Source organism: Musa acuminata, chromosome BXJ2-1 (assembly GCF_036884655.1).
Source record: "Musa acuminata AAA Group cultivar baxijiao chromosome BXJ2-1, Cavendish_Baxijiao_AAA, whole genome shotgun sequence".
Classification (NCBI taxonomy): domain Eukaryota; kingdom Viridiplantae; phylum Streptophyta; class Magnoliopsida; order Zingiberales; family Musaceae; genus Musa; species Musa acuminata.
Window position 1 is genome coordinate 3,482,192 of NC_088338.1, and position 26,642 is coordinate 3,508,833.

The 26,642-nt window shown below is 38.0% G+C and overlaps 4 protein-coding genes and 1 non-coding gene across 13 annotated transcripts; 2 read left to right on the forward strand and 3 right to left on the reverse strand.

Annotated features, from left to right (window-relative positions):
* The first annotated feature begins 541 nt into the window (after positions 1–541).
* On the forward strand, positions 542–6,684 carry LOC135583620 (uncharacterized). 3 transcript variants are annotated; one of them, XM_065092302.1, is made up of 4 exons: positions 542–879; positions 2,727–2,915; positions 5,468–5,784; positions 6,142–6,684. In XM_065092302.1, exons 1-4 carry the CDS (start codon positions 700–702, stop codon positions 6,254–6,256), a joined length of 801 nt encoding a protein of 266 aa, XP_064948374.1. In that variant the 5' UTR covers positions 542–699; the 3' UTR covers positions 6,257–6,684. The 3 variants fall into 3 exon arrangements, with proteins under 3 accessions (XP_064948374.1, XP_064948376.1, XP_064948375.1); XM_065092304.1 differs by lacking the exon at positions 2,727–2,915; XM_065092303.1 differs by lacking the exon at positions 6,142–6,684 and having other exon boundaries at positions 5,468–5,890.
* A 363-nt stretch (positions 6,685–7,047) lies between these two features.
* TRNAS-UGA (transfer RNA serine (anticodon UGA)) lies at positions 7,048–7,129 on the forward strand. The gene has a single exon. It is a non-coding gene; the product is annotated as a tRNA-Ser (tRNA).
* Positions 7,130–7,246: 117 nt separating this feature from the next.
* Positions 7,247–11,873, reverse strand: LOC135583625 (uncharacterized). 7 transcript variants are annotated; one of them, XM_065092308.1, is made up of 9 exons: positions 11,719–11,873; positions 11,399–11,522; positions 10,547–10,608; positions 10,211–10,447; positions 9,956–10,123; positions 9,758–9,807; positions 9,538–9,670; positions 9,289–9,326; positions 7,247–7,621 (listed from the first exon to the last, which is right to left on the reverse strand). In XM_065092308.1, the coding sequence occupies exons 2-9, from the start codon at positions 11,472–11,474 to the stop codon at positions 7,525–7,527; spliced, it is 861 nt and encodes a 286-aa protein (XP_064948380.1). In that variant the 5' UTR covers positions 11,475–11,522; positions 11,719–11,873; the 3' UTR covers positions 7,247–7,524. The 7 variants fall into 7 exon arrangements, with proteins under 7 accessions (XP_064948380.1, XP_064948381.1, XP_064948384.1 ...); XM_065092309.1 differs by having other exon boundaries at positions 11,399–11,557; XM_065092312.1 differs by having other exon boundaries at positions 11,406–11,522; positions 11,719–11,779.
* Positions 11,874–12,307: 434 nt separating this feature from the next.
* On the reverse strand, positions 12,308–24,591 carry LOC135598473 (T-complex protein 1 subunit zeta 1). Its single transcript, XM_065092305.1, has 15 exons — positions 24,335–24,591; positions 24,204–24,267; positions 23,979–24,114; positions 22,916–23,067; positions 22,764–22,811; positions 20,841–20,933; positions 19,395–19,501; positions 17,916–18,030; positions 17,741–17,827; positions 15,145–15,349; positions 14,958–15,052; positions 13,201–13,269; positions 13,023–13,130; positions 12,804–12,922; positions 12,308–12,730 (listed from the first exon to the last, which is right to left on the reverse strand). The coding sequence occupies exons 1-15, from the start codon at positions 24,466–24,468 to the stop codon at positions 12,655–12,657; spliced, it is 1,608 nt and encodes a 535-aa protein (XP_064948377.1). The 5' UTR covers positions 24,469–24,591; the 3' UTR covers positions 12,308–12,654.
* A 783-nt stretch (positions 24,592–25,374) lies between these two features.
* LOC135598015 (CASP-like protein 1E1) lies at positions 25,375–26,304 on the reverse strand. Its single transcript, XM_065091541.1, has 2 exons — positions 25,968–26,304; positions 25,375–25,857 (listed from the first exon to the last, which is right to left on the reverse strand). Exons 1-2 carry the CDS (start codon positions 26,300–26,302, stop codon positions 25,515–25,517), a joined length of 678 nt encoding a protein of 225 aa, XP_064947613.1. The 5' UTR covers positions 26,303–26,304; the 3' UTR covers positions 25,375–25,514.
* Positions 26,305–26,642: the final 338 nt, after the last annotated feature.

The window sequence follows — 26,642 nt, forward strand, 5'->3', positions numbered from 1 at the left end:
TTATTTAATTCTTATTACTCATATGGTAATTTGAGGCAATGACTTAGAATATCTCGGAGTCATTCATGATCTTTTCATCGATTCTTCTTTAGTATAATAATAAGGTATCAACACATACCATTAGGGTATGGATTATGAGTCATTAAGATGTCAATCATACCATGCTGAGTGTCGACAACTTATCAAGTGTCTATCTCCTCTTATCAAATTTAATATAATTGATTATGTTAACTCGTGACTCTAAATTAAGTATTATATGAATAATTTCTTAAATTTATAAAGATAAATATATAAATTTATATTAAATTACTAAGCACATTTCTCCATATGATTCGAACATTAAACTTGGTGGATGTCTACGTGTCTATAATTCAAAATTGAGTTGCCGTTTGGAGATCCAAGATAACGTATCGTTATAAATAAAATAACTGTTTCGGGTGTTTGTCGATATATCCGATATATGGCGGATTTGAGAATCCGTTACCATCCCCAAAAGAAGGCATCAAATCATGATCATGTTGTTGGCGGACAAATTAGCCAATTACTCCTCTCTCTCTCTCTCGACTCTCTCTCTGTCTCCCGATATCCCCAAACCTCGTTCCTCGTGTTTCGAACGCCTTCTACCCCGTCGCTGGCCGATCCGATCGCTCCGACCGTCGCAAGTCCTTTTTGTTGGATTTGGATCGGAGGGCAAGGTCGATGGCGGCGGCAGCGATGGGCAAGATCGAGAGGGCCCATCGGATGTACCGCGAGGGGTGCCACGAGGTGGCGCTCGGGCTGTACACGGACGCCCTGGCGATGGCCAAGACCAAAGCCCAGAAGATCGCTCTCCACAGCAACCGGGCCGCCTGCTACCTGAAGCTGCATGACTTCAAGAAGGTCCCGCCATCTCTTATCTCTATTTTTATTCTTCGTTTCTCTTTTCTCTTTGTTTTTGTTGGATGAAGTGGATTGCTATAATAGCTTGTAGGTCTGCTAAATGTCTCGAGAGTTTGAGGAAAGAATATGTAAACTAGTAGTTACATGCAAATTAAGTGATATATATGCACGCAATCGAGTAATTGATTTCAAAGTTATTGAGTTTTGACATATAAATGATTCTTAGTTCGTAATCACGTCATATTTAAACGTTAAGCTTCTTATGATGCTAAGAAGTAATTATTAAAGACAAAATTAAGTTTTTTTATTGGGCTACCAATTGGAGGAGGAAATATGGTCTACAATAAGACCCTTGTGTCAAGGTTTACACCAGTGCAGGAGGAGAAAAGAGCATCAAGAGAGTGATAAAGATATATTAATTGAAGATATATCTAGCTAATATAGATATTCAGGAGGGAGAAAAGTTGGTCACTATGATGAGGTTACTCCTTTATAATATCGATATCCCAAGAGCTTTAATAGGTATATAATATAAGTTAGGATTGCTATTTTCATACTAGAATTATTATCATTGTCTTATGTATCTCTTGTAGAGGAAATTTTTGGGGTTCCATGATAAAATTCGAAGTAAAATAGCTCTCTAATAGGAGACCCATCCTATCATAATTATAATGATGGATAGAAATACTTAATACCTGAATTAGTAGTAAGAAACTTGGTAATTTATCTTTAATAGATACATGCCGCCACTGTTGCATGATTATAGATACAAGAGCTGAACTCCAGTATTCATATGAATGGGAAAAAGACAAAAAGGAAGTTATGGATACATTTTCAAGAGAAATGGTTGTTTATCTGATGTTTTTGGAAATTTGTTTGTAATTGTTGTGAGGTGGTAATAATCTATTAAAAGCATATCTAAAGAGTCCAACTCCTTACAATTTTTTAACATTTTATCCAGCTACTTTGACAAATTTCAAGTGTTCGAAGTCTTTTCATTATGAAATGTGGTTTAATTATTTGTCCATGTCTTGTTATCATGAGTCAAGTTTAAGAAACCATCTGAGAAGCTACATAAAATGTTCAAGTTGGAATAAGATTTAGTTTCTTCGAATTTTGGAATTGGGTGTTTGACCACTCAGGACTTCTTGCTTGTATTGTTCCAAACTACAACGCAGTTTCCTCTTACTGTTCTCACATCCATGCTCGCATGACTCTCCATTGTGTAAAGTGCAAAATCTTTTGCTTTTACCATTGAGGGTTTTCATATTCTTTTAATTGGGGAAAAGAATCAATTTTTAACTTGACAGTAGAGCTGATATATGAAATATTTGATGACATCTACCTTTTGGCATGCAAATTATTATTGGATAGCTAATACCTTTTAGCCCTTTGTTCATGCCACTTCTTTTTTGTCTATATACTAGCCATTAATGATATGCATTCTTGAGCTCCTATATAAAAGGTAGAAGTTGAAGAGATATTTCTTCGACTTTATCCATATTGTCTTTTTTCTGTGTATGCATGTATATGTAGGAGGTCTTGATAACCTATAGGTATACAAAATCTTTTGAAGGCTTTATTTTGTCCTCAAATGAATCTGTTATCAATATCTATTCCAGTATCTAATGTAGATGCAGTATCGACTAAACACTTACTTTCATTATTTGCTACATCAGGTAATCGTTTTTTTTTCGGTCACTTCTATATTGGTAAACAAAGGTGAACATTTAAGGATGCACAAACTTGAATTTGTTAGTCATGAACTAGTTGCATAAATATTATAGAAACATGTTCTGCCTGCCATCTTTTGCATTGAATTCACTTGAAAATGAAAATGATGATAGGCAGCAGAAGAATGTACGTCAGTCCTTGAGCTGGATCATCAACACACAGGAGCTTTGATGTTACGTGCACAAACATTAGTCACTCTTAAGGATTATCAATCAGCACTTTTTGATGTGAACAGATTGATGGAGCTGAATCCATTGTCAGATGTGTATAGAAATTTGCAAGCCCGGCTAAAAACACAATTGGTATGCTTCTTTGCTTTTTTCCCAGTAAAATCTCACTTTCTGATTTTACATGTCACTCACTTGGTGAGAGTTCATTTTATTTTGTTTTCTCTGACATGCTACACATGCTCTAGGGCAAGGTTCTTAATTTCATACCATATCGGCATTTCGAACTTTGCTCGATATAGTACAATAAGAGCGATACGCCAAGGTGTACCACTCGATATATATATATATATATATGAAAAATAGTATAAAAAATAAGAAAAAGTGGGCATACACTGCCTTGGCGATGTCGCCTCCTTTTCTTCTCCTCGTTGCATCAGATGAGGAGAAGACACGGTCTTCTCCTCATCTGTGGCATTCGGTGAAGACGTCGAAGGCCGCAGACATCTTCGAAGAACGTGGCGAAGGCCGTAGGCATCTTCGGCCTTTGGCAAAGAACACGGCGAAGAAGAAGTCGAGTCGCCGCCTCTCCATTGCCTTCTAGATCGGGATCGTCGAGGGAGGGCGGTGCCGAATTAGAAAGCGTCGAGGTTCTCCCGATTCTTCCTCTTCTTCTCCCTCTTTTTTGAGCGCCTTCTCCCTCTTCTCTCTTGATGCTTCTTCTTTCCTCGCCGCATCCAGGTCGTAGCTAGGCTGATACCGCCCGGTAGCGGGCGGCAACGGTCGAAATCGATCGTTACCGACCTGTTTTAGGTGGTAACAACTGAAATATCGACCGTTACCGCCCAATACAGGCCTGTATTGTCCTATATGGGGCTAGATCAATGGTACCGCCTGGTAGCAAGTGGTCCACGTACTGATCTGCTGGCTGACTGGTACATACCACCCGGTACGGGCGGTATCATTCAAAATTAAAATCCTTGCTCTAGGTTTTATCATTTGTTTTCACCTAGCAATTGTCGCACCTCGGTTATAGCATTACTATCTGTGACATTGCCCCAAGAACAAAGATAAGTTTTATCATTTATGAATGATATGTATATGCTACTTCGGATGATAAAAAAGATCATTAAAGAACTAAACATGACTTCAATTGGCCATGCTTATAATTGAACTTGAAATGCAGTTAAAAGATGAATTCTAAAACTTACTCTTTATTAAATCCTATACATTGTTTTACCTTCTCTTGTTAGTCGTACACATTAGATCTTCAAATGGTTGCGAATTATTCTGACATCATGTTAAATTAGTTGATCAAAATTTTAGTGACCATGAAACTGATTTCTAGATTGATATTAATTTAAGAAGTAGTTGGCAAGGAAATGTTAACGGTTAACTAAGTATTTGTTAGCTAGTGCATCTGTTTTGTTAGCCAGCAAACCAATGATACTTTACATGGCTTTGAATTACCTTGATACATAGTGTGGGGAGAGATTACTATGACCTTAAGCTATCCTGAATGCTAAATTCTTGATTTTTCTTTAAATATACCTTTGTCATCTCATCTATAATTGTCACTTTCTGGTCACTTTGTGTATTCCATATCAAGGATATAAATCTTGCTCCGACATTAGCTTCAGCAACCAGATTATTGTGGTACTAGTATACTGGATGGTGTTTGTTCAGGGTCACCCAAATGACAGTAAAAACTTGAATACCAACGGATACTGACATATATAGTTCAATACCAGTCCTTGGTCTGACTGGTAAATACCGGTCCAGCCGATATTTGTAACCTTGGTTCACAAAGTGCTCTGTTTATGCAGTTTCTTTTTCAATAGTAACTGCAAGCAAGAGCACAAGAGAAATATCTGCAAAAGACATTCTACGAAGTGTATAAAAATGGATTCTCTGTAGATCAACCCAGTACCGGCATCGAAGCATATAGGTCGACATAATTATGGTAGTATTCTTTTTTTTATTAAATCAGGTGATACATGTTGATATACTACTTGATATATTGGTGTTTGTACTAGTCTGGTAGATTATTTGGACTGATATTAGACCTGTATTTAAATCCTTATTTAGCCTACCCTTTCATTAATAGTAAATATACATTTAAAGTTCCAGTTGCACTTTAACTGGGTCCTGGATTTTGCAGACCATGTGACCCTGGTAAAATCAAGTGGCAGTTTAGCTTTCCATGCATGATCATTGCCCACAACATTTCCATTACTTCTTTTCATAGGATCATCTACCATGTCATCTCCATTATTTTTGGTCGTAGAATCCTCCACCGTATCTCATCATTACTTTGTTCACCTAAGATACATTGGTCCTCTAGCCACTGTCGCTCGACATGGATTTCTAATCGAACAGATAAAATGCTTTTGAAAGAGTTCAAGCGCTTGTTGTCTTACCTCAGTAGAATTTTTTTTGCCAGTTGCAAGTCATGTTAGATCAATGGAATGCCAAAATCATATGTATTCATGTGTCATGAATAATGAAGACAAAGCACAAGTGTTTCCTTGACATCAGGTCTTGACATATGACCGTGGATGTAAGATATACCATGTGTCCATTTATCGAAGGTTAAGAAAGAATCTTAATCAACAAGCAATATTTGTTTAAAGTTTTCATTTCCAATATTTATTTATTGTCCTTTATCTGTCTATCTATTGTTGAAGTCACTTGCTCCAATACCCGAGTCTGAGGAAGAAGCATCTTCTCTCGAAGAAAACGAAGAAGAAGTCCAACCAAAAGGAACAAGGACCCAGTCAGAAGAGGAAAGAAAAGTTGACCCTGCTGATGAGAAACCTGAAGCACCTGTAACCCAACCTGCAAACACTGAGGAGGCCTCTGCTAATACTTCTTCCAAACCACAGGGTTGGGAAGCAATTCCAAAACCAAAAGGGCATTCAGGGCTTGATTATTCACGATGGGACAGGGTCGAAGACGATTCAAGTGAAGAGGAAGAGGATGACACAGAGGACCAGCAACCTCGGTATAAATTCCGTGTTCGAACTGTGGGTGTGAAGCCTGTAAAATGAATAAACACATTTATGATGTTCATATCAAGATAAATGGAAAGTTCTTGATCTTCTCATTCATAGCCTGTCTACTAGGAGTATTTGATACTCGTGCTAGCATGTTTACATCGTCCACTGGAGTCTTTAAAAGCAATGGAAGATGCCTAAGAAAAACACTCGCTAAGGTCACTGGAACCAATGATATTGATCCTCCACAGACTTCTTGTAAGGAAAGACGAGTTTTAGTGTTTCAGTTGTTTACTTTCTACTTGGATCGCAAGTATTTTTTATCTATCCATGGACTTATAAGGCTTCTTTTCTTGCGAATGCAGGTCCTTCAATCGGCTGTTGGGGCACATTCTCATTAAAGTTGTTCTTCGGCACAAACAGCATGCCGGACACCTTGTCCTTACGCCCATCGATAGCCATAGTTGGGGAGTTCTCTAAAAACCAACTAGATTCTAGTCTCTTACTTCCATCAGTTCTCTTATGATGATAAACATATTCTCCTGTATGAAGTTAAATTATGTCATCTATTTCAAGTTTTGTATGTTATTAGAGATGGTAGTGTTAGGTGTGTAATGTAATTGCACGTATCAGTAAGATAGGTCAGTCCTTTACTGTGAAGCTGATGCTGTCAAGGTGGGGTATCCAAAAGATCTATGTTGAAATCGTTTCGATGATTTTATATTCCAGTGACATAACTCGAAGAGGGAGCACTCAGACTCTTGTCCATGGCTGTTTTTTGGTGTAAAGAAGAAAGATGACAGTGGAGAGAGAGAGAGAGAGAGAGAGAGAGAGAGAGTTGTATTATGCTGTTTATATCAGTCAAATAAGTGTGACTTATCGTGAATAAATCCTCCCTCTATTTTGAATTGTTGTTGTTAGATTTGACAGCTAAAAGAAACTGGACACATGAAACCAGTCAAGTCATGAGCAGCTGATTAAGGTTTGCCGTGAGTGGTGGTACGCTCAATTGACCATAAGAGCATAATCAATCAACAATGATACAATGCCACCTAAGCATGTTGGATCAACCAAGAGATCAATATGGTGCCACCAAAGCATACCCACCCAGCCATTGTTGCATCCAAAAGAAAATGTTTTCTACTGATAGTTATGTATCATTTTGCCTATAAAAGAAACTTCCTTTCGACTCTCCAGATTGACCTTCTGTCTACTAACTTAACCGTAGAGTAAGTTTACTTAATCATTTCAGTTCTAACTCTTTCACAGCCGTCGATATGTCCGAGTGGTTAAGGAGACAGACTTGAAATCTGTTGGGCTTCGCCCGCGCAGGTTCGAACCCTGCTGTCGACGAATTATTTTTTCGGGTTCAATCGTCCAGCCAATTCTCAACCGTCACTATTACCATTTGTATTGCATCACATTTTTATATGAGCAATGGATACAGCGTCAAGATGAACAACAAATCCATGTCGTCAAATCCATCCATATAAAAGCAAAACTAGCTGGCAAAACACCATTCTTAAACTTGACCTTCATGTATAGCTAATAGTTCCTTCCACACGAATAACTCGAATTTTGTGATTACATATGGAATCATTAAAGAAAATCATTATATGAAGGGAAAAAAAAGGCCCCCTTATTGTCATTGCTCCTGCAATAACCCAATTTTTGAGACGAAAGAATAAGAAATCAAATCGCCCTTGAAATCAGTGACAAGCAGCTCGGTTGATAAATTTCCCTTGAAATCAAATCGCTTTTATTCCAACGAGTTCCCGTAGCTTCTCACAGACAATAAATGTGATTGCGGTCTGGGGACCTAATCTCGCAAAGGTGGCAGATCCACTGAACAGAGAAGATAATTAGATCAACATGAGTTTTTTATAAAGTTCTATAGTGTTCTTCGAAAAGAAAAAGAATTCCCATATGTGGCGGCTACACTATACACTTTGGTTTAAAGCAAATGCAACAACTAAAATTTAGTGACACAACTCCACAAGAACATGGTGTTTTGTCAGTGTTACATGATACATAAATTGCATCACCACGACCTCAATGCTAGTGCACGTATTTTATACGTAGGTGAAAAAACCCTTCGGTGTGTTTATATCACAATGAACACCAACAGATCAAGTGGAAAACAGAGGTCTAGGGCACATGGGTCAGATAGCCGAACCATGTAAATTTGTACAGCTTAGAAGTTTGACAAGTAGAACTCATGTTGGTTGCAATCAAGTTTCAAATATCTAGTGTGCATGATGGATAGACGACCCATGAGTTCAACCCATGAGTTCACTGTCCTTTGCAAACAACAATGGATAACCTTAACTACTGGGTTTCAATCCTGTGCGAACCATAAAGTCTACAGTAAAACCACCAATGAACTAACAAAACAAATAAAAAACATATATCTTTTCCAACTGAAATAAACTCGGCTGATATCAAAGAACATGACATCCTTGCTGCATGTCCCAATCATGGGCTAATCGGTACAAATTTAAGAAAAACCTGTCTTAAATGCTGAATTATGTAGTTCCTGCCAATTATCCACTTTGTATAGTCTCATTCTTGAGTGCAACCAAAAAAAAAAGGGAAAAAAAAGACAGAACATAGTTTATTGTGGATGGCTTGTTTGCTTTCGCCTTTTTCCAGGCGGTCTTAAATTCAAATCTTTGGCAACTTCTGACCAGCCTATCCTAATGAGGCTCTTAACATTTGGACGTGATTTTTAGTGATGCAGACAAATATAGTAACTATTCATTGACACGATATTTAGCAAAAATACAGAATTTGTAGGGAACTTAAAATGAAGAAAGAATAAAAGCTTAGGATAGATGATTAGAAAGAGAAGAACAGGGAAAAACAACTGGAATATACAGAATTATAAATATCAAACTCTCGCCCAGAAAATTAAGTACCTTAAGTTCTTACCATTTATGTTGTTTGAAGCACTATCAACATTCAATCAACAGGAAACAATTTCTACTGATAAAGGTCTTTCATTATCTTTCTATAAAATTCTGTCATTGTTGCTTCTCTCTGTAATATTTTATTGTATAAAGTACCATTATTATTAGTCAAAATTCTAACCTTATCAGTTCATGTGGGTTTTTTCCTCTCATATTCTAGACCAAATACACTGAGATGTCATCATAATTGAGAAGATCATTAGTAAGGTCAAGATTGTACGGGGATGATACTAATGGTAAAAGACAAAAATTCATTAAAAAAAAAAGAGAAAAAAATTAAGAAAATATTTCTTATGGTAAAAGATTCTTTTATCTTCACATTGCATAAGATATCCATCTTTCCCAAAGAGAAAAAGAAAGACATGGTTTAGTTAGAAGGTATTCATGTGACATGACCTTTTAGCCTCACAAAAGAGAACATGAGATTCCTTGAAAGATCACAGACAATTTGCAGCAAGGTTGGAAGAACAGCAAAGCATGATTAAATACAATAAAAATTCATATATAAAATTCTATATCTAGAAAGTAAGAAAAGATCCTTACCCTTTGTAAAGTGCTCCAAAGCCTTCTGTAAGCACTACCTGAAAACAGTACAATATCCCAACCAAAAGAAAAGTCAAACATGAAGATTTAGAAGTTAGAAAGCAGAACCACTTTGCTAAGAGATTTAGAAGTCTCTTATTAAGAAAATCAACTAGCTAGATCTGAAGCATGAGTGACTCTCCTTAACACTTCACATATTGCTAGTTGCATGGGTAAACATATTCTGCAATATGCAAGTTGGTGTGATACCTGGTAAGCACAATGGAATGCATTTCTATAATTTCTGACACCTCTTGCTTCTTGTTGTAACATTAGACGAGTTTTAATCATGTCCACTGGTGCAGTTACAAGAGTTCCAACCGTTCCAGCTATGCAACTTGAGCTTCATGCAGGCATCAAGTAAGTCGTTTGTGGAAGCACTAGAATTTAGAGATCTTGACAACAAAAAACAATCAGGAATTCTTCATACATGAGATGTAGATGAAAGCCTTCTTCAAGAGGGGTCCACTTAAGCAAAACCTGAAACCAATAAGAAAATTTAGTCATTTAATGGCAAGCAAAGACCCTATATGGCATGGTAGGATTTAATATTACAGATACTAAGAATTTTTAGCAATAATAAGCTCCTGCCATAGTATATATCAATGCATCAAAAAAAGAATCAGACCTGTTTTGATTCATCATAAGTTGCAAGCTGTGATGCTGTCAGACAACTAGCTCTGGCCATTGCTGGGCCAACTCCTTTCCAAAGTGCTCGCACACCCTCATCTGACACAATTTTGTACATTTCCCTGAAGGGTCCAGTTTGGGAGTTTGAGTTCATTTGTAACCTTACCTATACGAGTATATTAGTTGCATTACATGAGGATCATAACAGAAGCTACATCAAGTTATGTATTGTAGCAATCTGAAATGCTTCTACCTTTAGAACTTCTGTTGGATTAGTCACACCAGTTGCAATTGCACCAGAAAATGCCCCAGATGCAATTTTCACAAAGATATTAGTTGAACCAACTACGTGTTCACAAACATACTTGAAAGGTTCATATAAACCTAAACGAAGACCTCCATAAAGGAGAGACCTAGTCAACGCAGGTCCAAGCCCCAAATAGAGACTTCTAGCTCCTTCATTTTTTATCATTTGTGTGAAAATTGTTCCCTGCAGATTTCATATGTCTCATTCAGCAGCTATCTCTATGGTAAAAACAGAAAAATTCGACTTGCCTAAGAGATATGTCCAGAAGCAGCAAGAGGATACCATCCCAACCAAATGTCCTCTTTGGCCAGCAAGCTGCATTTGGAGTCTAACTTTGACGACATCTGCATTCAATTTCATAATACCCTATTAAGAAAGTTACTAACTCAGTAAGAGTAGAAATTATAATAGTCGCAGGCTAAACAATCCTGTTAATCACAATAAGAATATGAAAGGATCCTCATAAACCAGGTGATTATGGAAGTTTTATTAACTGTCATTTCAAATGAAAAATAATCAAGCATATTACAACTAGTCATGACATGAAAAATGCAATGACAACAAATAGGGAGACAACCATCTGCTGGTTACCATGAGGCCATTCAGAAGGATGCTAAGATCTTACCATGTATAAGACACCAAAAGTGGCAATTGATCTAAAAAAGATAATTCTTTTAAGCAACAAGTAAAATCAATGCTTGGAACCACTGGAACAAACCTAGTTGGTTGAGTACTGAAAAGTGTCTTCATGTAAAGTTTTCTCTAAGCATTAATTAAAATCAATGTTAAAAAGCCAAATGCAGTAAGCCTAGGTGATTAAACAATAATAAAGCAAGGTTTGTCCTAGAGCTGCAAACATAACGAGCCTCATTTTCCTTCATTCTTCTTTTTCCTGAAAGATCAAAGTTATAGGCATAACTTAAAGAAACAGCCTCAAGAACGTGAGTTGAAGAGAAACCGCGTTCATCACCCGTTTACCGCAGTTCCCAATTCGACTAGCTAGGGTTCCAAAAACTCCCACGAGTATCCAATTCACAACAATGATACACGAAGAAGAGAAGTAAGACATAGGAAAAGAAGGAAAATGGTACGCACACACACACACACACACACACACACACAAAAACACGAAACTGGGTACCCAAGGGATGGGTGACGGCGGTCGCGACAGCGACAGCCGCCCCGCTGGTCGTGAAGTGATAAGCGGCATACGGCAGCCGCAATTCGGATCCCTTCATCTCCTTCCCTCCCATCAGCGCTGCAAACATCCAAGACCACGATTCAGAAGCGCAGCTACAAGCAATTGACCAAACCAAACAAACAGATCACCATGAAACATAATCACAAGGGCCATCCGCGAGTTCTCCGATTTGGATCTGCGGAAGCAAATCGGAAGAACGAGCAGGTGGGTCAGACCTTAGGACGAAGGATCCTAGAATTCTGAGTGGTATTACCTGGGGATGTTGCCGGCGTCGGAGGAGAGGGTGGGAACCGTACATCGCCCTTTCTCAACCTCTGTTTCTTTCCCTCTTTTTCCAATTTAATAGGACAAAAATATAAGGGATACTTAAAAAACGGGAAAAAGATTCGCCATTCGGACAAGAGAGTTCGTTACGGCAGGTTTTGAATTTTATTTTGGGGTATTACATATTCATACTTCCAGTTTAAGGATAGCATATTTGCCCCCTCTAAATATTTAAATAAGACGTATGTGGATACTCTCAAATATTTACAGCTACTAATTTTTGTTAGCGACAAAATTAGAGAAACAATAAGTGACTAAAATAACCTTTGATTATTCTCGTTGATTATTTGATTTTCGATCCTCTATTTAAATTTAAAGGAATACATATAAAAATATTAATTCAAGAGAGATATATATATATATATATAATATTTTTTAAAGGTAAAATGTAAGAGAAAGAGAAATTTATATATATAATAACATGGTCAATGCTGTGTAAAAATATTCCTGGTGAGCATTTGCTGGGAGCAGCATTCATTCTCAACTTCACAAGTTGCATGGACTGACATTAAATAATATGAACCAAATCACAATCATTAGATAAAATATTTTCAGGACAAATTTGCTCTACATCCAGAAGTGTATGCTAAAAAAAGACAACAGATGCCAATTTTTGTTCAATAAAGCAGAAGCATTCCTCATCTCTCTAAGAGGGAAGGGTATAACAAACATGTAGTAGTACCCTATCATCAGCATTCTTTCACTCTCGAAAAGTACATGAGCAAAAATTATGTAGAAAACGTTTACTCGGTCTACCATCAGCATTGTAATTTCTCATCGTTCAAATCCAGACGTCAAAAACACTTTTGAGATTTTGACCAATGTCTAAACTTCAAACAACCATATAGACATATACACCGTAGAATTAGGTTGGTTTTCTCATGTTCCGACCGGCACGGATCACTTCATCCACCAGAAGCAACTGGGATGCAATGACAGGCCTGCAAATAGAAGACACATACATGAATTATCCATCGGAACAAAGTTTGTGAAACTATCAATGGTAGTACTTACCCTGAGTTTATGATCTGTCTTTTCACTGAGTAATTGTCAAAGATACCTTCCATTTGTGGATCTATTGGTTCTCCAGTATGGTGATTCAAACCCACAATGTTACCTCTGTCATGCTCACCCTTAAGAACATCATGAATTGTGGTTTAAGTTAGACCAAGATGCAAGACTTTGCTGATCGCCTTAGGTGAGTGGAGAAAAATATATGTTATAGGCCATTACCGTAAGAGCGATAATGACATCTTGTGTGTCGAGGCCAGAGTTCTCTGCTAGTGTCTTCGGCACCACCAGAAGAGCATCAGCAAAAGCTTCTACACCAAGCTGTGCACGCTGTAAAGAACATTTCATCAGTAATCTAGCATCAAGATAGTTGCTTGTACAAGATTTCAGAACACCATACCCCTTGAACAGTTTTCTTTATGTTGGTGACCAAATGCTGCCTGGCTGCAACCTCAAAAGCGCCAGCCCCCTATGCCAATGACAATATATCACAAAAATATTAGTAAAGTATCCAGTTCATCTTGTTACTCACTTTCATTGGCTCAGTATTTGTTCATTCTACAGATGAGCTAAAAGTAGCTATAACTTAAAACAAATTGATTCACTAAAATGTCGTGTGACTAGCAATTAACATACAAAACAGGAAAATAATCATCATAATCTTTCAAGATAAGAACATATTAAATAATACAACATGGTGTGTAGATGCAGTACTCGATAAGAAATGTTGCCATGATTTTTATCTTTGCTTGACGCAAGGATCTAGACAATATTCCTCGTAGATTCAAAATCCTGCGATGTTTTGTGAACTTGATTATGTTTTCTCCTCTACAGCATAGATCAACCATTCAATCAATAAACATGTAAATTTATGAAGATACCACATGGGCAGGATCAATAAACCGGCATGGAGTTATGTTCTAGTTTGTGCCATATTTACTAGCTACGTCAGAATGGTGTGGGGAGCTCTGCTTTTCCGCGATGTCATCATGTAAACTACATGATGAGCCCAGTTTATCTGGAGCTTCTTTCTGTTTACTTCTCTTTTAAGCAGAAGCAAAGTGCAACAACAGTTGCACATTAGTATAAACCTCGTCTTAAACAGCCATCAACTGAAAGTGCATTAAAGTGCCTGAAACATCATAATTATGGTAGTCCTGAAATGACTGCATCTCACTGCAGGAAACTTAAGAAAGATAGTAATATAGCTTGAAAGAATTCCAAATTGCAATATCAGCTAGGTTTGAACTGTCAGGTTGCCATACCACACTTATATCTTGATCAAAGCATATTTAAACAGATAAAACCTAAAAGTATTTGTAGCTGATCTCAAACCAAGGAATACAGGTGCTTCTAGCGTAGTTAGCATTTTGATGGAAAGAATCATGCTTACATTACCACAATATAATCTGTTTATCAAAAACTTTCTGAAAAGTAAATAAATGAAAGTTTCCACAGAAAGTTTTCTGAAGAAATTTTCCCTCAACCAGGACCTGCCAGTCAATCATATGCCACTAGCAACCAGATGCCCAAAAAATGTCTTTAAATACCTAGTCCACAGCATTGGGCATTCTGAATTCTTGTGTAATATGGTATCTTAACACATGCCATGCATCAAATACTTGCAATCTTAAGTCATCTATATTTTTAATACCTTCACAGTAAGGCAATACCCCTGATCCAGCTATAATGATATAAAATAACATTCAGAACACCAACTTATATAGACAATCACCTACACATGATCTTCTAAAGGATTAGCTTCACAATCAAGCATCTAAACATGACTTACAGAAAACACTGTATTTTATAGCATAAGCACGAGGCAGCTACACCAGCGATAAACTAATCCTGTCTATTGAGTCACATCACTAATGCCTACGGAATCAATACTGTCATGCTGGCTGTACCAACATTATTGACCTGCTCATGGCATGACTTTAAAGTATATATTGCAGATCCAGGCACAATACCACTCCAAAGGTGCCACCCACAATGCAAGACACAATACCATGCGGTTAGATGAGTTACAGCACTTGCCATATGAGAATGAAAGATGTACCACAGCATGTAAAACTTGATAAATTATGCTCGTTGATAAATACAGAAAAGAAGCATATCAACATTTAAGAACACCCCCCAAATTCAAAATCTCACCAGGACAACAGCTTCATCTTCAAGTGTATTCTTGACAGACCTGAGACCATCACGAACAGCATCCTTGATTTGAGCAATTGTATGGTCATTGGGTCCTGCAATGATGAATAACCTGATTTGAGATCCCCAATCGTGTGCTTTGTAGCTAAAGTAAAAAATGAATAATATTATCCTATAAACTCAGAACCTTTAATCAATATAGTACAAGAACGAGGGTTTTTCACATTCTCCACAAAGGTGTACTTTTCTTCACCAAGAATATGCTCATAAACAAGCCCAGCCCAGCCAAGACAATCTTCGGTCAAGTCATCAACAGAATTGACAGCCTCCCCACCACAAGCTAAAACCAGTCTTTCCATATTCCTCCTCTTAGCTCTTCGAAGTGCAATAATCTAGAAAGTGAGAGTAACAAAAGTCAAAATTGATACGTGGTAAAATTCTAAATAATTACAAAGGTTTCAAACATATATTTACATATGTATGTACATACATGTGTACATATATATATATATATATATATATATATATATATATATATATATATATATATATATATAACAGTCAGTATCTCAGAAAAGGATTCAGTGTTGTTCAGGATGAATTGAAAATGATATTACGTCTCAACAAAGCAAGAGCAGCCAAAACATAACACATGGGACAAAAAAGAATTCAGGTTGAGCAAAAGTAAGAAGGCCAATGATGCAAAGATAGTACTCACCAGTTCCCTACAGAATACAAGAACCAGAAAATAAAGGTTGCAATTATCACAGTTATCAATCCAAAGATAAGTCATTTATTATGATGTGCCACCTTAAAAAATTGGCATCCTGAATAATCCATAAAGTATAAACAAAAGAACATTCAGTTTTCTGCATCTTATCTCCTAAATAGCTATCATACTTGACAGTCAACACAGTAATGAAACTTAATATGTACACAACATGGCCACTGACAAGAATCAGAATCTTTTGCATACAAAATAATCATTTACAGATTTCTGTTATTTGAACTCTCCATAGTGCAGAATACAATAAATTTTAGCTAATATATAATGTGAACTTTCACCAAAACATTTTTCTTCTTATTTCTTTTCTTGAAATTTAGCCACCTAAAGAGCAAAACATCAACAATACTTGTAATGGGGACTTGACAAATAGAAACTACGGTTATAGGATTGTTAATAAAATTTATGTTTTCATTAAGATTTTATTGTCAGAATCACAAAAAGACTGAATTCATCACTCCTAAAACCATTGAATTGGAACATCATTTCAATTAGTCTTACTTCAAATGGCATGGCATCTGAAATTAACAAATTGTATGAGATACCCAATTTTGATGAAGGCAAGTATATTTCACCACACTAAAAATAATTAAGAGTGGAAGGCCCATAATGAGGTTGTGTTCTGTCGAACCAAACCTGAGGCCCTGCTATTTTCTATAAAGCAACAACTCATTTTTTCCGTCTTAAACCTTTGGATGGTTCTGTGCAGACTAACAGTGAGATTAACCAAATTGTGGTTTCTTGGAAAAAGCCTGCTGAAGGTTAGTTCAAACTTCAAACTATATACAGAATACAGATGGCTCCTTCCACGCAGGATAACATGACGGTAGTCTTGGTTTCATCTTAGGATCATCTAATGGCACTTGCATCCTTACAGGTGGCAGATTTAACAATGACAAGGGATGATACTAGAATGAACTGACAGCTATTAAGGACCTCATTTTGCCAGAATGGAAGGGATCACTCAGCATGAGGAGCAAACTGATGCTAAAGCTGTCATCAACATGCTAGTTCTTAAGCAGAATCCACCATGGAATGTTCTTCACATCCTTGGAGACAATCAGATCATTTTAGAATCCTTGTCGTATTTATATATAGAGAGAAGGAAATTGTTGTGCCAATTGTTTGGCCAATTTTGCTAGGTTGTACAAATCCAATTTTCTTTGAAGACATGAGTGGCCTGAGGACTTTCCTTTTTGTGTGCTGATCTGCAGGACACAGGATGTATTTGTGTTTTGAAGTAATATACTTCTCTTTCCTTTGAATAAATTGAACATTTAATTAATTAATGTTATGGACTGATCAATAATCTAAGAAATATAAGTTGATTGTAACTTCAAGGGACTGTGACCGCTAACCAGCACATATCACTAGCAATAAATGAAAAGGCACTAAAAAAGTGAGTATAACAAGAAGGATTATAACTCTCAAACTATGCATAATTCGAAAACAAAACCCATTATACCAAACAAAATGTTATAAAAAGGGCAACAACAGTTGCTCAAAACCATGTAATGAATGTAGACCAATTTATGCATTTCAAATGGAAGGAACTTAGATTTGTCATCTCATCTTCTCAAAACCAAAATGTATGAGAAACAAGGTGATCAAACCATAACTGCAATTCACTAAGATTTCTCTTAATAGAGTGGTAAGGATGTATCCTAAACGAAAGAAATCATGGATAATTAGAAAATACCATTCAGTTTAAAAGTAAAAAATTGTACAGCAAAATATGTACAGCCTAAAGGATGAGGGAAACATAGAATATGTCGCAACATACCATCTGGTTGGAACCTCTACAATTAATCCTTGATATGTCAAGAATTAGAAAACCCAGATGGATAGATGCAAGTAGGACAAGTTCAAAAATGTAGAAGAATCTTAAACTATCTTTTAAACATTGCAAGAGATATTGCAAGGGTCATCCCCCACACTACTGAAAGTGAAACAGACAAGATAATTCTAATGGTCATTATCAAGCAGTGACATGACTAACCCCTGCCCTAGCAAGGAGATCCAGAGATGGAGGATCAATTCCCTTTTGGTTGATCACAACAAAGTTGTTGTCATTGCCTGAGCAGACCTGCACGAGAAGAGAATTTTATTGAAGCAACACTCAAGCACCAGGTATTGAGACAAGTATACAAACTAAAGAGGAAAATCCTGGTGACCTTATTCTTTAGTTCAATGATCTTCTTAACTCGCTCATCAACTTGACGCCGTTCAGCAGCAACCATTTTCTCTCTCTGCTCTGCATTGGAGTAGAAAAACCCTGCATTTATTTCACTGAAGAAAAAATTGTTAGCTGGATATAAATAAATCAAGAGCAAGGACCAATATGTGGCATACTATTGCTGCACTTGTAGGACACCAAAATGCCACAGACATATGCATGCCATATACCAGCAAGGCATCATCATCATATGATGTGTTTTGCACCATGTACCAGAACCATAACCCACAACTAAAATGTTGCCATTGCATATTATGAAATTAATTCTTCCATGATGTTATGCAGCATAAAAAAGGGACAACAGTAGATAGTACTAGAGAACATAAAGAACTTCATACAATTTTTATTTCCTCAGTTAATCGAGTCATCAAAAATTTCGAGGACATAAAAACATGTTTTTAGCTATTTTGAGAAAATATAAGTTCTGCTCATAGCCAAGAATATAAAAGATGAAATAATTTGCATTCATCAAAATAACCAGCATGATATAGAACACTCAATCCACTAAAGTATCGAGCAATAATGTAGTATCAGATCCCAAAGATAGTTCTTTTCTTATCTTATAGATTCAGGGATCCTATATTTATATAAATTTCATATATGAAACTAAGATAGTTACCTTTCAGAAAATTTTCTAACACTATATATAGGATATAGGAGAAATCTTCATGCTTCTGGAGGTCGGAGAAAAGATGTAATTTGTTACTGATAAAAAACTAGAGTTTTAAACTTATGTAATTAACTTCTTCTAACTAACCCAACAAAAAATAGGATACACATCTATGACAAATCTAACTCAGGTAGCATGGGGCAGATTGAGATAGGAGGCAAGTAAAAAGAATTGAGTGCCAAGCTGTATGAGGTAGGAAACTTTCAGGTATGTGTCTAGGACTACAATTACTGTTTGGAGTTGGCATTTGGTTGAGGGTTTTGCCTGGAGAAGATGCTTAATCTCATATGTGGTAGCACTATTATAGTATTATGCAGGCTTTTGATGTGGACAATGGGGAAGTAAAATATTTGGGACTCAAACATTTGCTTGATGCATTTCTTTTACCCCATCTTACCTGCAAGGTCACATTGCGTCCTTGAACCGATAACCATCCTTTGGTTAACCCAACCTCTTTCCTCCCTCATGACAAGTAAAAGGTACTGCAGGAATATTCACCTGTTGTCCACTGACTATGCCTTTCAACCTGATCTTAGGCACTATCTCATCCTCCATGGACAAAACCTTATGGAAGGACCTAGGTATCCAATGCATTGGATTCTTACCAATGTTTGTATTACTCAAGACGACAATTGCAAGGCCAAAATGATAAGAAAAAGATAAAGTATATAAAAATCCAAGTTGTCAATTACTATGAGCTTCTTCCAATAAAGATAACTGCAAAAAGCTAGCAGATCAAATTTCTACCTTTTCTCATACTCCAAGGAGACATTGCATGTCAAGATATAACAATTTTCTGCCCTCCGTTTCATATCAGGATGTCGAGAACCATGATCAAGGACGAGACCTTCAACCTTGAAAAAGGAACAAAACATGAACCAGACTAACAATAAGACCACAACTTCACACAACAAAATGTAACCAATTAGTAAGTTGAGTTGCAATTCTTGTTTGTCCCTGTCAACATGGGGGAAAAAAGCAACAACCTGAGAGTTAACATGCAACAGGAATAATCACATGTAACAGCATAAATTTCTATCTCTGCTCTAATGACTCAGTGAATTCTTGTAAATGTCATCATTTCCAATTTCTTGCAACATAGTATTGTTAAAACAGATTAATTTTCAGGAACATATATCTGCATATCCAGTTAGCTATCCGTCGTCATGATTTGTGGCAGCATTTTTTTTTCCTAATTCTCTACAATCCCTTGGGTTCATTCTTGCCACCAAACTACTAGTTTGTCTAAAACAAAAACTGTGTTTCCCCATTAATTTGATTATTATGTTTTTAAGTCTTACAAAATATGTTAGGACGGATTATACAGAAAAATAGAATGATAAATATGATTTTTGGATACCAGCACCAGGAAACAAAACTATCATGGTTAAACCAACGTTCGCTGTTTCGCCCAGACCGGTATGAAACAAGGGGCATGTACCAGTCAGAGTGCTGACACGGTCCACGAAGGCACGAACCCACCCCAGTCTGGTCCACCATATAAAAGGGAAGTGGGATACCGCAAGGCTCCACAGCGCTCACAAGCATCACCTCCACCTCCGCAAGGCTCGCGAACATAACCTTCGATACTGCGATCAACAGCGATCTCAGCTTGCCGCGACCTCACTGCACCGCCACGTCTTAGGTAAGGTCTCTTCTCTTCCTCTTCCTCCTTCCTTCTTCCTCCTCCTCTGCCGCTTCCTCTTCTTTGCTCTTTCTTCCTCCCTCCTCCATCCCTTCTCTCTTTTTTCTTCCTCTTCAAAACATCGATACTTACCAGTGTACCATGTGTCGATACACCGGTATAGACCGGTACATGTGTCGTTGACTGGCCGACACGTCGGCTCGGATCAATAAGGCAAACCTTGGGTTAAACTATAACATTTTACATCTAATGTGAACAACAGACCATGGTTTGCAGTACCGATCCGTACCACCCGGTACGGGCGGTACGTACCGGTCCGCCAGACTTTCGGTACGCGGACCATATGTTACCGTTCCGACACTGTAGCAGTACTGTAGCAGTGTAGCACTGCTACAGTGCTCGACACGCCTGAATATACCGCTCGGTACACCTGGGTGTACCGAGCAGTATACCGTACCGTACCGGTACCGAGCTCAGGTCAAAACTCCGGTACGGTACGGTATTGCGAACCTTGCAACAAACAATCATCATTTGCAAGAATAACATACCAAACGTGTATCAACATCAAACTTATGACGCATGTGCATTATCTCCACCATAAAGAGATCAATAGGCTCATCAGGTTTGCGTATGCAGAGCACCTGTTAATGTCAAAGTAAAGAATCGTCATCAGAAAGGATGATGCAGTTACGGGAACTGAAGTTTACAAGCATCAAGCATACACTAAAAAGAATATTCATATAGGATTATTTGAAACTCAAAAGTTATAAAATGATTAAATTTTGATGTACCAATGCTGCAAAATAATATCAAATGAAAACATCATATTAAAGCTAAGAGACAAGAAATCAAATTTGCAGTTTAAGACCAAGATAAAGAAAGTGATTATAAGACTTCAAATCAAGATAAGCATCAAATACAGTTTATTCCAGGTGCAACTGATGTGTTTCAGCTGAAAAAAAAATTGATAGCTTCCATTCCAACCTATCAAAAGAACCAACTGGATTTTGCAGCCATTTCCAGAGTTTCAGGCTGATCTGATTCAATCAGCCTAAGATCATTTTGCGTCATTTGTATTATAGTGTAATCGCGGCACGGGGATTCTAAAACTGTTTATGGTTGATTTTCTAGATATGCAAAGGTATTACAAGATCCCACTAATCTAATTGATATTTGGTCCATCTTAGAGAGATACCTAGTTAAGTTGATTATGTGCAAGCTAAAGTTCTCACCAGAACTATGATGTATTATATCAAAAGAAACCTGTATATCATGCAGATATAAGCATAATTACGTGAGAGGTTTTATAGCAAGTTTAAAGGAAGAAATTCAGCAAACAGGAATTCAGATTTATTCGCCTTTTAATTTTCATTTCGACCATAAAATATTTCAAATGTCTATATAATGTGTTATTTTCAAGGTTCTCAATTTTGGCCCATACCGGTATATTGGTACAGAACATACCAAAGCATACCGACGATATGTCAGAGCATACCGGCAGTATGACAAAAAAGAGCTAAAAAACCTCCAAAAATACCTAAAAGTAATGGTCCAAAAATACCGGGGTGTACCAACTGGTACGCTTCAATAATGGTCAAAATTTGATACACCTCAGTAACGATTGAAATCCAGAGCATACCAAATGATTCACCTTGGGAACAGTTGGATTTCGATCGATACCGTCCAGTACATACCCCATATTGCCCGGTATGAGGTCAAAACACTGGTATCGCCCGGTAGAGGGCGGTCCGTATACCAGTATCATCTCAAACCGGTACGTACCACCTGTACTGAGCAATACACATCGAAATTGAGAACTCTGGACTTCTTTCACCTTAGTAAAGTGCACTTGTACCAATTGAATTTGAGCATCTATTCAGAAAAGATCAATCTAGAATAGATGAGGCAAACATATCATGAACCCTGCTATTCATAATATATGACTGATTGTTAGTCACATGCCCAAATTCATGCTACAGAATGTTAAAAGGTTAGGCTCCACATAAGCATATACGTGTCAAGTGCCAATAGGTGACTTGATGTACTTGATGGATAATAGATAGGCCACATCATACATTTAGCATGAAGTACTTTTTTGCAAAATGTTTGGCATGAACGTACCTAAAGTGCATATAACTGTTGCATACAATATAATGAACTACTAAAAGGACAAAACAGAATATATTACTGTGACACAAACATCAATGAAGAAGAAAACACAATCTAGTAAATATGTCCTCCATGAAACTACTAGTCAGCGATTCATTAAAGAAACACTCAGCCTGAAACATTGGCACTGCAGTGTAAGATACACGCAACTTTCTTGTCATCAAATGAAAATTTGTTTTTCATACAGAAAAATATCAAGTTTTCCTAACATGCTAGAACCCAAAGAGAATGTCAGTTATCACTTTTATACATTTATCATCAAAGAAGAATAAGGAAAAACAACCATTAAGGATGGTACTTACTCCATTAACAACAATATCTGTCAGTTGATCAGCTAGTCCCTCGTATAACTATAACAAAGAAAAATTCAAGAACCATGGTCAAAAGAGGAAAACGTAACTTGTTTACCTTTGACACTTCAGAGGTATACTACAGAAAGAAGAAACTCATTTACCTTTGTCCTAAGAGTTGTCCGTGCTACCATTTTCAATATCTCCTTGTCAGGGGTATCACCCATTACAACAGGTGTCTTAAACTTCTCAAGAAATTCAAGGGTAGCCCGCTTAGCAATTTCAAATCCATCTACCAGTACCCGTGGATGCATTCCTGAGTGGAAATTCAAAAGGTTTTAAAGATCAGAAGCTATGGGCCGAGGAAGAACCATTCTAATGAGCTAAAATCATATGTAACGCTCAACATTAAACCGGGACACTAAAAGAAGTTCACTTAAAGCAAATTTTGAATCAGGTACTGCAACACCAGGGGTAAACAAACTTTCTTAAAATTGACTAGCATGAAATGCTCAATGTTAACAAACTATACAAGCACAAAAATTGTAGAATTTACATCGTGTTAGTACTACTATGAGTTATGCAAAACTAAAATGAAGGTATTCAGTTCATAAGAATATAGTTGCTCCACAGAAAGCCCAATTACCAAAACGTTCATCTTAGCTCAGAGAAGAGCACATTTTCTTCAAAACGATTGGCTCCACACTTTCCTGTTTGTAGTCCCATATGCTCATAATCATAATCATCATCCAAGTTTTTCTATCATGAATTGTTTGATTATTCAAGATAATCACCATGAGCATCTGTGTAGACAATGCATCAAAGTATTGCATCCTTGAGTCTAAGCAAATTTGATATCTCTGCCCCACTAAGATAATTGTCCCCACATTTCCAATCAATGTAAAATTACAGAGGTAAAGAAGGTGCTATAGTGGTTGAGCTCGGAAGAGTAAACCAAGCCTCCATTATTTCCATAGGTGGAAAATTACAATAAAGAAATTATACGTTACACAGTGCACAAATCAGGTACTCTTTTACAAGTTTTGAGACACATAGTGAACCTTCTAATATTGACGAAGTGTAACAAAGTGGAAAGAAGCAAGCACGCATAAAAGTCAATCACCAAATTAATAACAATGTGCTGTTCACAATAACCAAAATAATAAATCTCGGAAGGGACAGCCCGTTCACCCAGAACAAAAGCAAAGAAAATTAACTGGGAAAGACCTTCATCGATGTACCGCTCTGACTGCTTCATGAGCTCCCCAATGAAGAGCACAGTGGAGGTCGTGCCGTCGCCACTAGTCTCATCCTGGGCAACCGCTGTCCTCGCAATCATAATGGCTGTGGGGTTTTGGATTTGCTGCCGATCCAACAAAATGATTACCGAAGCATTTCTCGGGTAAATGGGAAAGTAAGCGAACCTTTAACGAGTATTTCCAGAGATCATACCATCTCCTTCAGTAGAGTGTTGCCATCTTTGGTCAGCTTGATATCCCCAGCCCCTCCAACAAGCCTGCGCGTACAAAATCAATAAGTAAAGACGACAAAGGGATCAGAAGAGGAAGCGGCGGAAGGATTACATCTTGATGGTGCCCTTAGGCCCGAGGTTGGTCTTGAGGACGTCCTGGAGGCCCTTAGCGGCGTTGATGTTCATGTGGAGCGCCGCAGACTTGTTCAGCACCTCGGCGTTGGGATTCAACACCCGGAGCGACATCTTTCCCCCTCGTCGATCTCGAGCAAAGGAATTGAAATAAAGGGTAAAGGAGACAGATCTCGGTTGGGAGAAGGCGACGGCAAGCTGAAGCGAGAGGAGGAAGAGTAGGGTTTTATTGAGGGGAAGTGAACAGGGGAAGGAAGCGTTCCAGAGATTTCTGTAACGACATAATGGGCCGCCAACTTACTGACTGACGACCACTAAGCGGCCTGGTTCGCCTAGTTTAATCCAACCCAATCCAGTCCGGCTCAGCTGGCCTTCTATTGAGCCGGGCTGATTCATTAACGCTTGCTTTTAAAGAAGCTTGTCAAATGGCAAAATCGTAATATTATTGGGGACATAAAATTTTTGTCAAATTACTCATGTCTACTATATAGGAAATAGGATCATAAAATACCGGATATTCAATATTCTTCTTACCCATAAAGTATAAAAATATAGTCTCCTTGCACCACTTCCTCGTCGTTGGTTGTCGACAGATGTCGCCCTTGCTCACAACCTTAATCGTTGGCCATGAGGGGGTTGCAGAGTCTACACCTCTATCACGGGACCGACAAAGGGGGGTAATTGGCATAGTTAAGAGTTGAGCAAAAGACAGAGGAAGATGATCGATGAGAGTAAAATGGTCATTTAAAAAAAATAATATTCTATAAAGTTTTTCAAACTTAGTGCATGAAATTCTAAAGCATGAGTTTTTTTTTTTCTAGAAATTGAACTAAAATATTTTTTTATTATTTTTAAATATTTGATTGTAACCCAAATATGTTCAAAATATCACACTTGGACATTATATATCTCATCGGTAATAATATATCAGATCCACCTATCAAAAGTTGATGGTTCGAAACCTCATTAACATGTCTGATTCGATATTTTAATCTTTAGCGAAGTAAAATAAATTTTTATTTCGTCTCTAAGTTTCTGTCACATATCCATATTTTCCAGTAAATGTTTGCCACACGCAAGAATCCATAGTTCAACCTCTTCTCGCCAACATCCAACAGTAGAACAAGCATCGGTGATCTAAGCTACTTGGGTTTCGGAGCTCAGTAAGACCTCCTCCTGAGAGCAATCATCCCCAGCAAGACCAGCAGTAGGTAAGCTACGGACGCAAGCATGGACATGGCGATGGCGGCGTTGACGCGCGCGCAGAACTTGCTGGCCGTGTCGCAGATCCGGTCCCATCCGGCCAAGTTTTCCTGCCCGTTCTCGGCCACCACGCTGATCGCCGTCGCTGCGCCGTTGCCTGAGAAGAGAAGAACCAGCATGACCAGGTCGGCCACGGAGAGTGCGAACAGCGTCCCGCCTGACCCAGCTCTCTTCGCGATCGAGATCACCAGCGCGATCACCGAGCAGAAAAAGACCACCGCGTTGACTATTACGAAGTACCTGGTAGTCAACCAAACGACGAGCGAGAGAGAGAGAGAGAAGAGCGTCATGAATGGGTACAGTTTCATGTGAAGCTGCATAGGAGATAACGTAAACGAATAGATTCGTACACATATCCGGCGGAGTACGTCGACTTCACCGTCGCCATGAGGGTGGTCGTCTCGTTGGTGAGAGGATCACGAATGAGAAGCGTAACGATCTCCTTGGCAGCACCCATGACGACCGTCGAGATGAGGGTGAAGACGACGGAGAGGAAGCGAAGGATGTAGCCCGGTAAGTTCGTCGACGGGGGCGAGCCTTCATTGTAGCCTTGGGTTCCATCGAACCCAGGCCTGAACTGGGACTCCATTCTCACCTGGATGCTGCTGAGTGAGGAAGATGGTGGAGGACAAGAGTACTGTGTGTGAAAGGCCGGTGCAGAAGCATGTAGCACTTCCTGTGGCATGGGAAGAGACTCATGTGATTATATAGGAATTAGGTATACTTGATCTCGGAATCAGATGCTAGATCTGATGTACTCGGAGGTCAACTAATCAGAGCTCACAGCAATGAAATGAGAATAAAGAAAGGAGGTCAACTCATCAGAACCGCCTCTGCAGGTTCCTTTAGGCTAAGATTACTGCCGAGAGAGAGAGAGAGAATGAAGAATGGCACAGACTGATGCAATCTCGGGACTTGCGCTTATTTGCTCTCTATTTTAACCTCGAACCATCAAGAACATGCACAAGGTTTTATGGATCCACTATGCTTGCTCTTCATGATGCTTTTTGTTCGTCGTATCGGTG

Bases quoted from the DNA above. Each gene is read 5' to 3' on its own strand.
- LOC135583620 (XM_065092302.1), top strand. From the start codon at position 700: ATGGCGGCGGCAGCGATGGGCAAGATCGAGAGGGCCCATCGGATGTAC. The intron at 2,916-5,467 runs GTATGCTTCTTT...CTATTGTTGAAG, and splicing joins CCCGGCTAAAAACACAATTG to TCACTTGCTCCAATACCCGA. The intron at 5,785-6,141 runs GTATAAATTCCG...TTGCGAATGCAG, and splicing joins ACAGAGGACCAGCAACCTCG to GTCCTTCAATCGGCTGTTGG.
- LOC135598473 (XM_065092305.1), bottom strand. From the start codon at position 24,468: ATGTCGCTCCGGGTGTTGAATCCCAACGCCGAGGTGCTGAACAAGTCT. The intron at 17,828-17,915 runs GTCACCAGGATT...CTTCTCGTGCAG, and splicing joins TCATTGAACTAAAGAATAAG to GTCTGCTCAGGCAATGACAA. The intron at 15,053-15,144 runs GTTCTGAGTTTA...TCATCATTGCAG, and splicing joins TTGTACTATATTGATTAAAG to GACCCAATGACCATACAATT.
- LOC135583625 (XM_065092306.1), bottom strand. From the start codon at position 11,532: ATGTTTGCAGCGCTGATGGGAGGGAAGGAGATGAAGGGATCCGAATTG. The intron at 9,671-9,757 runs GTATGAAGAATT...GCCTGCATGAAG, and splicing joins GGCTTTCATCTACATCTCAT to CTCAAGTTGCATAGCTGGAA. The intron at 9,327-9,537 runs GTATCACACCAA...TACTGTTTTCAG, and splicing joins CATTCCATTGTGCTTACCAG to GTAGTGCTTACAGAAGGCTT.
- LOC135598015 (XM_065091541.1), bottom strand. From the start codon at position 26,302: ATGCCACAGGAAGTGCTACATGCTTCTGCACCGGCCTTTCACACACAG. The intron at 25,858-25,967 runs GTACGAATCTAT...GTTGACTACCAG, and splicing joins ACGTACTCCGCCGGATATGT to GTACTTCGTAATAGTCAACG.